This window comes from Canis aureus, chromosome 27 (genome assembly GCF_053574225.1).
Source record: "Canis aureus isolate CA01 chromosome 27, VMU_Caureus_v.1.0, whole genome shotgun sequence".
In the NCBI taxonomy this organism is placed as follows: domain Eukaryota; kingdom Metazoa; phylum Chordata; class Mammalia; order Carnivora; family Canidae; genus Canis; species Canis aureus.
Window position 1 is genome coordinate 34,304,887 of NC_135637.1, and position 12,642 is coordinate 34,317,528.

The window sequence follows — 12,642 nt, forward strand, 5'->3', positions numbered from 1 at the left end:
CTGCTCTCCAAGTACCAGGTCAATATTCCTGTCAGAAAGGTGACGCCCACCTTCAAAGTAGTGAAAAGCAGATCCTCCAGGGGAACTGGGAGGGGGCATTCCACGTTCAGGGCTGACCTGAAACACAAAACCACCTTACAGATTAGAAAAGGCCAGTTAAACTTCAGTCAGTTTTGCTTTAGACAAGATTCTCAGGCAGCCCCGGTAGCTCAGCACCACCTTCAGCCCAGGGCATGATCCTGGGGACCTAGGATCGAGTCCTATGTCGGGCTCCCTGTATGGAGCCTGCTTCTCCCTCTGCCTTTGTCTCTGCCTCTCTCTCTTTCTCTTTCTTTCATGTCTCTCATGAACAAATAAATAAAATCTTTTAAAAAAAGAAAAAAAAAGACAAGATTCTCTCTGTCAGCCCAATGTGTATACCTCTAGTCCTGGTTTGTGCCTTACCTCCTCCATGAAGCCCACCTTAGCTAAGTGTTCTCTACTGTATACCATATCCCTAAATTCTTCATGTCTAGCTATATATTTTATGCTTCATTACTGAGGTGAATTATTCTTAGCATTTGGTGTCTTTAGCTTGTCTCAATGAGTCAACTATATACTTAAAGGGCATCAACTATCTCCCACTCAGAATAGAGCTTTGCACCCAACTGCTACAAAATAAATACTTCAGACTAGGAGATGAAATCACTTATAAATCTCAAAAGGCCAAAGTAAGCCTTTGTATTACAGAGAATTTCAGTGAGAACCTTTTCTGTTTCGTGAGTTTCCTTGAACAGGACACCAGTGGGATTTTCTTCGAGTGAACACTTAACAAGACCTGACCTCTCTGCCTGTGGCCCAGGCTTAAAGCCCCACCTGAGAGATGCTAGACACGCTGCTGGTCTTCCTCTTCAGGGTGCCCTCCTGACACACCGTCAGCAGATTGCTGGGGAGGATGGAGCGGAAGTCATTGAAGGATCGCCTCCGTACACCTTCAAGCTCCTCAGGGACTCGGAGGGAATGAGGAGGGACTTTGGGGAACAGTTTTGAAAGGAGAGACTCTTCTGTGTTGCTGTAACGGCCAAACGCTCGTGAGATTCCTATCAGGCACGGGATCGCGTATTTGCAAAGGTATTCTAGAAGACAAAGTGAAAATGTTCCGATACCAGAACGTTCCCTGAGAGAGAGCTGTGCTGCACCAGCTTGTAATACTGGTTGACATCTCATAACCTACCCCCTAGCAAATATGAGGGGTCAGAACAAGTCACATCAATAGGTCAGCCCCAAGGGCTGACATGAACCACAACTTTGGACTACATCCCTGTTGTACACAGCTGTTCTCTTTGGGAGGTCTCAATCTATGCATAGTATACCCAAATCAGTAACACAGGAAAATCCTGTTATCAGGCAACTCTACTATATTTAAACAATATAATTCTTCCTCCTGGGATTATGTTGGTAGCCGTACACTAGAGGCAGTCAAGCATGTTATAGGTAAAGAAACTGAGGCCCAGAAAGTGTGAGGTGACTTGACTTAGGTCATCTGGCATTCAGGTAGTAGGCAGAGCTGTGGTCATGACCCCCTTGTGGCTGCTTAACTAACACTCAATGAAGGCAAACTAATATAGGAAGGTTTCACCCATCCGGTACACAAATAGTGAAGCACAAAAAAGAAGACTGGGAAAAGCAAGGGGAAAAAAGTATTCACAAAGCCATTAAGGAGGAAAAAAAAGGCTTAGATCTATAATTGTACCTTTTTCTTGAATCTCCAAGGCCTGGCACATTCCCAAAAGGACATGCAAAACCTGCAAAAGTGCTTCTAAAATCTGTAATAGCCAAGGAAACAGAAAAGATAAACTTATAAACAAAATCAGAGAAGTATCACAAAATTCATTCAGAATTAGAAGGAGCTTTAGACATTATCTTGTCCAAACCCAGGTCTGATACATAAGTCCCCAAATGATAGCTTGACAGCTGTGCCAAATGGCCAATTGGCTGAACTTCCAGGGACAGAAACCAGCCCTCCTGGGTTGGTCCAGAGTGCCTCCTAACTCTGGCCAATATTGTCCTCTGGAGCTTGTGACCCCTGGCTCTTAGAGCCACTCCTTTCTCCATATTCTAGAAACGGGTATTAGGCCCCCAAAGCTCTTTTCATGGCAAATATCCCCAGTTGTTTTAATCTATTCCTTAGGTTTACATATCCTTTATGACGCTGAGTGCCTGCTTCTGATTTCACAGCAGTCCCATGTTTCATAAACAGTATCGAATTGTGCTGCTCAGGAAAATACATTAATATTCCAGGGATGTTGGAAACCACCCTAAGTAATCACCACACTCAAAACAGATTCTAGACTTCCATGTACATGACATCAGCTTATCGGCAGCCACTTCACTCTGCTGGCTCAATGAGCTTACCGATACAAAAAAGACTTGAGGGATCCCTGGGTGGCGCAGCGGTTTAGCGCCTGCCTTTGGCCCAGGGCGTGATCCTGGAGACCCGGGATCGAATCCCATGTCGGGCTCCCGGTGCATGGAGCCTGCTTCTCCCTCTGCCTGTGTCTCTGCCTCTCTCTCTCTCTCTCTGTGACTATCATAAATAAATAAAAATTAAAAAAAAATTAAAAAAAAAAGACTTGAATCTTTTTTATGCCTCTACTGATGCTGCTGGTATTTTTTGCCTGTCATTGATTCCTACCAAAGCTCAGGGGCTTAGCTGAACTTAGGCCAGTTCATCATACTGGCCTCTGATTCCCAGTGTTGTGTCATCTAAAAACGAAACCATCTTGTTTTCTGAATCTTCATTGATGGCCCTGGCTCCTTTTGCTTCAATGGTAGGGGGATAGACTAAGGGAGGCTTCTGCTGGGCTGGCACACCTGTCACCCTCTGGGGTGGTCCTTCAGGCAGCTCCACAAAATTTCTAAATTATTTTGGTCCTCGGCCCATATTCCAGATCCAGGATGTCACGAGGGGTGTTTGTCTAATGCTTTGATGAAGATCAACTAGACTACATCTACCTTATTTTCCCTCACTACCAGTCTTGGAAACCCCAGGCAAAGAGAAAAGAATAAAACTGGCCTCCTATGACATTTTCCTAATCAAGGTAAATTTCTGACATTTTGCTAATGTTAAATGATGCTGAATAACATATGAAGACTTGAAAAGCGAGACTTTCTCCATTTTGTGCATTAAAGTTAGGCCATCGTCTTTAGTACTGATGTTTTGATAAATTTTATAGAAGAGCCCTTAACTTATAGCTTGCTAACTTCTGAAATAATGATATACAATTCTAATATATCTAGTTATCTCTTTGGCCAACCTTCAAATAAAGAAACTAAACTAAGAAAGAAGGATGGAAAAGACTGTTAATGGCAGAAATACTGACAGCAGAATTTATAGTTTGGTTAAGGAGAGAAATTTTAAAAATTAAAAAACAGATACAAGAATTCAAAAGCACAGCTAGCTGGGAATGTTTAACATATAGACAGGCAACCATGCCTTCCTTGGCAGGAACTGAGGATAGCGGCATATACAAACTGATTTTCAAAATAAAACATGTGACTAAGAAAAAGTTGAGGTTATGACTGTATTCTTTGTTTAAAGAGGAAAAGAGTACAGAAGCATTTACGTAACATTTCAACAAAATAAACTAAAACTAAAAAAATCTGGGCACTTAAAATCTGGGTGTAATTTCAACTACCTAGATAATTCCCTTCTATGAATGACTTCAATCCCCAGTGGGGGGATCCCTGGGTGGCGCAGCGGTTTAGCGCCTGCCTTTGGCTCAGGGCGTGATCCTGGAGACCCAGGATCAAATCCCACATCAGGCTCCCAGTGCATGGAGCCTGCTTCTCCCTCTGCCTGTGTCTCTGCCTCTCTCTCTCTCTCTGTGACTATCGTAAAAAAAAAAAAAAAAAAAAAAAAAAAATCCCCAGCGGAGTGAAGCCTGGGTGGCTCAGCAGTCTGGCGCCTGCCTTCCACCCAGGGCATGATCCTGGAGACCCAGGATCAAGTCCCATGTCAGGCTCCCTGCATGAAGCCTGCTTTTCTCTCTCTCTGCCTCTCTCTGCCTGTGTCTCTGCCTCTCTCTCTGTATCTCTCATTAATAAATAAATAAAATCTTTAAAAAAAAAAATCCCCAATGGAGAGTCAGGAAAGTGAGCTGCATCTGCTTTTTGCTGCTTACCTCACAGGGCTATGGGGAAAGCTGGATGAGACAAGAATCAAGAGGTTACTGGGTAACCTGGAAAGTACTACAAGTAAGTACTGAACATTTCTTAGGTATGTTTGTACAAAAAAAATCAACCAAAACAACCCAATCACTTCAAAATTTTTTTACTCTTTTCGTTACTTTGGGACTCTTTTTGATTGCAGAGAAATGCACTCCAGTTCACCACACACTTACCTCATCCCTAAGTGAGGGGTCCCTATAAGCCACATCAGACAGCAAAGTGACCAAGCAGAAGCTGAAGCTCTCTGCAACTGGAAGGGTGGCTAGAAGGCACACAGACACAAGTCAGATCATTACCACTGAGACACAGGGCCACACCTCCGGGCCACCTGATTCACTAAGTCCCCTCTCTCACAGCGCCTGCCAAGGGACCAGTCTACAGGGATGGCTGTTATCAATGAAGTGAACCTCCAAAGAAGAGATACGGGCCCAACAGGTTTCCTAAGAAATACGCCTAACTTTTCTTTTAATAAAATGTTTTGGTTCAATAAACTTAAATATTTCTGAGCCAATTTATAGTTTGAGATTATAGTTTCTCCCCACATTGACAGACTCTATTTTTTTATTCCTGATCTAAATTTCTACCCAGGGTGAGAAGCCAATCCTAATAGAGTAGAAGAGATGGTACATGGAGGCTAACTGTCAAATACCAATTACTACTTTAAATTAAATATTTATATTTCTTTTTTGCTTTATTTTGACAAACGGAGAAAACTCTAATAAGAACTTCCAAAGATTTACTGCTCTATTCCTAATAGGTTTTTAAGCCCTTCCACTACCAATCTCCTCATGGGGAGGTTCTCAGGAGCATGGCTTCAAGGTTGGGAAGGGATCACTGAACCTAAAAGACCAAAGCTTCTATGGCGTGCACTTTAAAAATGTCAGAATCACTGCTGTGTAAGTCCCATCGCTATTGAATATTTAATCAATTTTGAATGTTGAATATTTAACCAAGAATAGAGACCTATCCACTATTTTATGATCTATTCATAGTACATGGCAGAAGACTGTTACATGTTTACATTTGTATCTATGATTTTAAAATGCAGCTCTAGGTCCTTTGTAAACTTGAGTGTGATCAGAATCACCTGGAGGCTTGTTAAAATGCAGACTGCCAGCTTTTCCTAGCCCTAGAGTTCTAATTCAGAAGCTCTGATGTGGGAACCAAGAATCTGCATTTCTGACAAGTTGCCTGGTGACACTGATGCTGCTGGTCCTGGATGGACTTTGAGAACTAATCCTCTAGAATTTAAAAAGCATAAATCATACTGCCTTAATAAAAAAATAAAAGAATGACATGTTACCAGCTAAGTGGAAATTTATTTATCTCTAACAATGTTTCATATAGTGCTAAAACTTTCACCCTGATGAGGAGTTCACATACATAGAAGTGATACTTGTTTTGAAAGAAAAGAAAACAGAATCAATCTACTGATACTCTACTTCTCCCCAAATTAAGTGGTGGACAGAAATGTTTGACTTTTTAGCAACGCTTTCTATTTCATCTGTAGTCCTTTAGGGTGGGAGGATGGGCAAAATAGGGAAAGGGGATTAAAAGGTACAAATTTCCAGCTCTAAAACAAAGAAGGCATACGGACAGAATGCACAACATAGGGAATATTGGTGACAGACTGACAGACGGTAACTAGATTTATCATTATGATCATTTTGTAAGGTGTATAAACTTCCAATCGCTATGTTGTATGTCTGGAACTAATATAATATTGCGTGTCAGCTACATTTCAATAAAAAAATTATAGTCCTTTAAATTCCAGGATACATGCATAATTTGGGATCTGCCAGTTTTAGCCACAGTAGGTTACCAGAAATGATGAAACCCAAAGGACAAGAGAACAGCATGAGAACAGCAAAACCCATCTTTAGCAAGCTGAGCCCACCCAACAAATTAGGGTCATGCCACCAATGAAAATGACAAGGGCCTTCTCTATAGGCACCAACCTGCTGCTATATCCGAAAGTGGGCCTCAGGCCTCACAGAGGGAGATTACAAGAAAACTTTGGTTTTCAGGGTCCTGATCTCTAAAGCTCTAATGATCTCTAAATAAGTTCCAAACAGATGTTGGAGTCTTGGGTTAATCAATAAATGAGAACATTAGTTTTACAAGTGCTTATTATTAGCACAATGCCTGGCACACAGTGGACTTACATATCATTTTTAAAGGTATAAAATTTAATTAAAACTCAACAACAGCAACAAAATGATAAACTATTTATAGTGAACATGGTGTTCAAGTCTTGGACATTCATCTCACCCTTCCTTTTTCAGCAGCAGCAATATAATTTGGAGAACTGGATTCACTTCAGGAGTAAGCCTATTCATCTAAGGGCTCAGGGATGGGCAAGGGACCCAATTCTGGCAAAAAGACATGAGAAAAGGTTCCTAAAGGTCTCCAAGTTCCTGCTCACTCCCAAAGTGCAATGCAAAGCCAGTTTTCTCAGCCTGGCCCTCACACCCCCCCCCCTCAGCCAAAGGCTCTAGACAACAATGAGTAAGCACAGCCCACGCTACCACAGGCAGACAGCTATCTCAAAGCCAAGGGTGGAACAAACTCGAAACATTGTACTGACACATTATTATGATTAAACACTTGATCCTACAGACTGTGGGCATGCATGCTCTTCCCTGAATTCAGAGAAAAAGTACAAAATTACCTCTGCCTTTCCGAGCTGTGCTTTCTTCTACCCAATACACTTTTGGAAGACCTTTAAGCAGTCGAAGAAGGTAAGGAACCACAGAATCTTTGTGCTTAAAAACAAAACAAAACAAAAAAATTATGTTCAATACAACGTGTGGCTGGTAGCTTTTTAGTACTAAGCCCAAAGTAAAGCATACACATCGGGATCCCTGGGTGGCGCAGCGGTTTGGCGCCTGCCTTTGGCCCAGGGCGCGATCCTGGAGACCCGGGATCGAATCCCACATCGGGCTCCCGGTGCATGGAGCCTGCTTCTCCCTCTGCCTGTGTCTCTGCCTCTCTCTCTCTCACTGTGTGCCTATCATAAATAAAAAAAAAAAAAAAAAAAAAAAAAAAATAAAGCATACACATCCTAATCATCTCAAAGATGGATGTTCGCATGACATAGCACCATTCCCGTTTCCATGTGGCAGCAGCAGGTGGCACCCAGAGGTTATTCTATCAGCCTGAAGCAAAGGTGCTAAGGAAGGGCTAAAACCCACCCTTCTGCTGCTGGCTAAATGTTCAACCTGGCTCTGGCCTCCTCTGGGGACCCGGCCCCCATGATGGCCTCTCCAGAAGAAGGTATATGTGCACACACTCTTAAAACTGCCTTCAGTAAGGCAGCCCTGGTGGCTCAGCGGTTTAGCGCCGCCTTCAGTCCAGGGTGCAACCCACACACCCCGGGACCCGGGATCAAGCTCCACGTCGGGCTTCCTGCGTGGAGCCTGCTTCTCCCTCTGCCTGTGTCTCTGCCTCTCTCTCATTCTGTGTCTCTATGAATAAATAAAATTTAAAAATGTTAAAAAAAAAAAAAACCGCCTTCAGTAAAAGTGTCAGAGAGCCCACAAACCCTTCACTGGGCCCCAGGATCAGATCCTCTACACTGAGGGAAGCTCACAGCCACAAGTTTCTTTCTTTCTTTCTTTTTTTTATTTATGATAGTCACAGAGAGAGAGAGAGGCAGAGACATAGGCAGAAGAAGCAGGCTCCATGCACCGGGAGCCTGATGTGGGATTCGATCCCGGGTCTCCAGGATCGCACCCTGGGCCAAAGGCAGGCGCCAAACTGCTGCGCCACCCAGGGATCCCAGCCACAGGTTTCTAAACTTGGTGATGCTTCTGTTATTCATGGCCCTTGTCCTCTTTCTTTTTTGTTTTAATTTTCTGTTACATGTTTCCTTTTGCTTTTCTCAAATTGATCAACAGACTTTATAGCCATCATTAGCCAATACAAAAACTACTTTCTTCTAGTTTCCAAACTAGCCAGTTGACATGTAACTGTAATCTTCCATGATTGGCTCTTTTGGTTGTTTCACTAGTGACATTGAAAACATGGCTCCAAATTCTGTGACACTTCTTCCACGGAAAGGTGGAGCCATATTCACCTCTCCTGGAAAACGAGCTGCCTTACTGACTTGCTTCTGGTGTTTTTAAAAGTACAGTTGACTCTTGAACAACACAGGTCTGAAGTACAGAGGTTCATTTATATATGAACTTTTTTTTTTTACAGTACTATAAATGTATTTTCTCTTCCTTATAGTCTTCTTAATAACATTTTCTTTTCTCTAGCTTACTTTATTGTTTTTCGTAAGGCTTCTGGTCAGCAGTAGGCTATTAGTAGCTAAGTTTTGGGGGAATCAAAAGTTATACGTGGATATTCAACTGCACAGGGGATAGGTGCCCCTAAACCCTATGTTGTTCAAAGGTCAACTGTAGGGGGATCCCTGGGTAGCTCAGTGGTTTAGCGCCTGCCTTCGGCCTAGGGCGTGATCCTGGAGTCCCGGAATCAAGTCCTGGTTCGAGCTCCCTGCATGGAGCCTGCTTCTCCCTCTGCCTGTGTCTCTGCCTCTCTGTGTGTGTGTCTTTCATGAATAAATTAAAAAAAAAAAAAAAACAACTTTAAAACAAAAAAACAAAAACAAACTGTACTTTTTGTTTTTCAAAAACAACTATAGTTTAAGAAACTGACCTCCCAGGTTAAAGAAGGCAGTGCAGCATCCATCTGCCTTTTTCTCAGGACATATATCCTTGGGACCCAGACATTACATTGTGACAAAGTGACACAGGCCAGGCCACATGGAGATGTCATGTACCTAGGAGTGCTCTGGCTGAGAGCCCTAGCTTAGGTCCCAGCCAAGAGCCAGGATCAACCCACACACGTGCATGAACAAGACTTCAGGTGATTCCAGCCCCTAGCCTTCAAGCCACTTGAGGTGACACTGAATGGAGCAGAGACAGTGACTCTTTTGTGCTCAGTCTAAATTGCAGATCCATGAGAAAAAAACCCAAAACAATAACCAACCTGTTGTATTAAGCCACCAAATTTTGGGGTAGTTTGTTACACCACAACAGATAACCACAACAAATAGAGAACTTTCTTTAGCAAAAACAAAACATTTCCTCCAAATCAGCTAACGGAGCTGGCTACATCTGTCCAGGATCCCAATGTACAAAACTCTGAAGGATATGTAAGGCATGGCTCCCTACAGAGAAAGTGACCCCAGGTGTTCTCTCCTGTATAGCCCTTTATGGCTTTTATACATGTAGTAAACTACTTCTGCTACTCTGGCCACAGCTGCTGCCAGGGCAGCACAGTGACTGCACATGGAGGCCAGGACCACAGCCCATCCTGGATGGAGGCGGGGAACATCAACACCCAGTGAACCAAGAGAAAGCTGGTCCCTAGGGCTCAGGGCTCAGAGGGCTGGTGAAGACTGATGGGCTGCTCTCCTGGTGTCGGGGAAGCCAATGGCTTCCTGGAAGCAATGGCAGACTACATGGCTCAGGGAACATAAGTTGCTACCCCAGGTCCTGCCAATCCTGACCAAGAACCCAAATTATACCACCAAAGGTAATTTGTATTTGTCTCTTCCTTGCCACCCTAAAAAAACTACCACAAATATTAGGAACTTACAGATAAATTTATTAAGTAATATGTTTGCCAGATATTTTCGATTATACATATTTGAATAGGAGTTCCTCATATAGATTATTTTAAAAATTATTTTCCTCCCTTTATATTTAAATTTATTTATTTATTTTAAAAGATTTTATTTATCTTTTTGACAAAGAGATAGGGAGAGCCAGAGACCACAAGTGGGGGGAATGGCAGAGGGAGACGGAGAAATAGACTTCCGGCCGAGCAGGGAGTGCGATACAGTGCTCTATCCCAGGACCCCAGGATCATGACCAGAGCCAAGGGCAGATGCTTAACTGATGGAGCCACACAGGCACCCCTTTATATTTAAATTTAAATAGGACTTTGCAAATAGAAAAGTAGAAATGGTTTTCTTTCTTTTCACATCTATAAATAAATAGGAAGAATAATTAAATACATCTAATTTTGGTGTTTCATGAGGCCTTCGTCAAACAATCTAATTTTCAAAATACCACTCTAAAATTAAAATGCTTATTTTTTCTTTTTTTTAAATGCTTATTTTTTCAAATGTATACTCTGTCAAAAAATATTAATCTTTACTAAAGTTAAATTTCCAGGACACATATTTTTAGATAAATAAAAATTCAAATATCTAACATCTTTATTTTCCTAACATAGCATGATTAAATATGAAATTAAAAGTGATTTTTGATAATGACAAAAATAAACAAATAATAGATTCTGTATTCAGTGACTACCCATTTGCTTCAATTAAACTTGGGAAATTCTAAAAAAAAAAAAAAAAAAAAAAGCCACATCATTTTTTGTTGGAGCCACAACAACACAACACTGATTTTTAAATTACCTCTAAAAGACACATTAACATGTAATCTAAAACTTATTTTATATCTATCATGGTTTTTAAGATTTTTTTTTTTTAATTTTTAGGGATGCCTGAGTGGCTTAGTTGGTTAAGCATCCGCCTTCCACACAGGATCATGATCCTGGGGTCCTGGGATCAAGCACCACTTCCAGCTTCCAGCTCCCTGCTCAGTGGGGAGTCTCCTTCTCCCACGCTCTCCTCCTCTCCCCCCACTTGTGATTTTTTTTTTTCTATCTCTCAAATAAAAGAAACAAATGTTTTTTTTAAAAAAAGATTTTTTTAGGGATGCCTAGGTGGCTCAGCAGTTGAGTGTCTGCCTTCGGCTCAGGGAGTAATCCTGGAGTCCCCGGATCAAGTCCCACATCAGGGTCCCTGCATCAGGGTCCCTGCTCCCTCTATGTCTCTACCCCTCTCTCTCTCTCTCTGTGTCTCCCATGAATAAATAAATAAAATCTTTTAAAAAATAAATAAATAAAATTTTAAAAATTCTTTAAAATTTTTAAGTAATCTCTACACCCAACATGGGGCTTGAACTTACAACCCTGAGATCAAGAATCACATGCTCCACTGACTGCACCAGCCAGGCGCCCCTATATCTATCATAGTTCTAAAAAAGATCATATCATGTCAAAATTATCTCAACGAACACTATCCTTTTGGAAGGAAGAAAAAATGGTTACTCTGAGTCTGACCAATGAACATTTGACCTCATTATTTTTTTTTTTTTTTAACATTTGACCTTGAAAATCAAGTCCACTCTGGAGGGCACACAATTACTTCACAAAACATTTTAATTAACTTTCTGGCAAAACAAAACACCACAAAAACCAAAAACCACTTTATTTTAACAACTTAATTATTCACACAATTCAAAAAACAAAATGTCCTAAGAGGGTGTACATTAATTATATTAATTAAATTATTCCCACATGTTGCACCCACTCTGCCTCACCATCACTAACCACTTTTATTAGGTTCATATGCATTCTTCTAGTACTGCTTCAGGTAAATATAATCACGTACAAATTTAAATTCTAATTACACTCCTTTTACACTGCAGAAACACTTTTGATGTAATAAAGACTTACTTGAAGATCAGATTCAATGAGGAAAATGCCCAATGCGATCACTGCATCTCTCCGTCTTTCATCCAATTGGAAGATCCCATGGAAGTCTACTGGACACATACAAAGCAGCTTTTGGACCTAGAAAATGATACCAACAACAACAAAAACTCATAGATTAAAAAATATATAAGCCCATATTCAGAACATAGGACATAAACTAGTAGCATAAAATCCCAGTAAGTCTACATAACCATAAGTCATTTTTTTCCAATTCAATAATCATAGAAAGATCATCTCCAGCTTCTGAAATGATCATACACATGCTCGTAAAACATATATGCACTGAGGAACCAGGACCAAGAGTTAAAATAATGCATACATGGAGGAGGTCAAGCACAATAGCTAATGTCTGCAATTCAGAGTCAGAACAGTCACCAGTCTCTGCTGCTCAGTGGTGCCCAAGAGGCTTACCCAAACCTACCTATAGTCACAGTGCTTCCAGAAGGATTCTTTAAAAGATAAAATGTGTGTAAAGCACTTAGGACTATGCACAGTATGTACTAGGTGCTCAACAAACAGTATCTGTTGTTACTGGATATACCATTAGAGTGGCTAGCAGAAACAAATGGACAATAAGTCAGCAATTTACTAAATATATGTAAAAATTTGAATTTTTTCAAAACAATCGTAAATGTCTAATATAAAGGAACTAAAAATCTGGATTTATTATGACTAGGAATTAGGTGATGCCAATCTTGAAAATCCCTGCCACAAGAATCTCTGAGCAAACACACCAGGAGGCCCCAATATTGCTGTTCTATTAATGGACACAATGAGAAGTCTCTCATTGTCCTTCATATAGTCTGGTGGGATACTGTTGAGCTACCCAGGCATCCCCCTCCCCTTTTTTTT

At 41.2% G+C, this 12,642-nt stretch overlaps 1 protein-coding gene across 1 annotated transcript in view; it reads right to left on the reverse strand.

The window, feature by feature from the left end:
• The window catches only part of PI4KA (phosphatidylinositol 4-kinase alpha), a 117,797-nt gene that overhangs the window by 85,902 nt on the left and 19,253 nt on the right, over positions 1 to 12,642 (reverse strand). Inside the window, exons 2-7 of the mRNA XM_077874597.1 lie at positions 11,752 to 11,868; positions 6,881 to 6,974; positions 4,383 to 4,471; positions 1,733 to 1,805; positions 856 to 1,115; positions 51 to 117 (exon numbers count right to left, since the gene is read on the reverse strand). Coding sequence (XP_077730723.1) covers positions 51 to 117; positions 856 to 1,115; positions 1,733 to 1,805; positions 4,383 to 4,471; positions 6,881 to 6,974; positions 11,752 to 11,868 — 700 coding nt within the window. The remainder of the gene's footprint in view (positions 1 to 50; positions 118 to 855; positions 1,116 to 1,732; positions 1,806 to 4,382; positions 4,472 to 6,880; positions 6,975 to 11,751; positions 11,869 to 12,642) is intronic.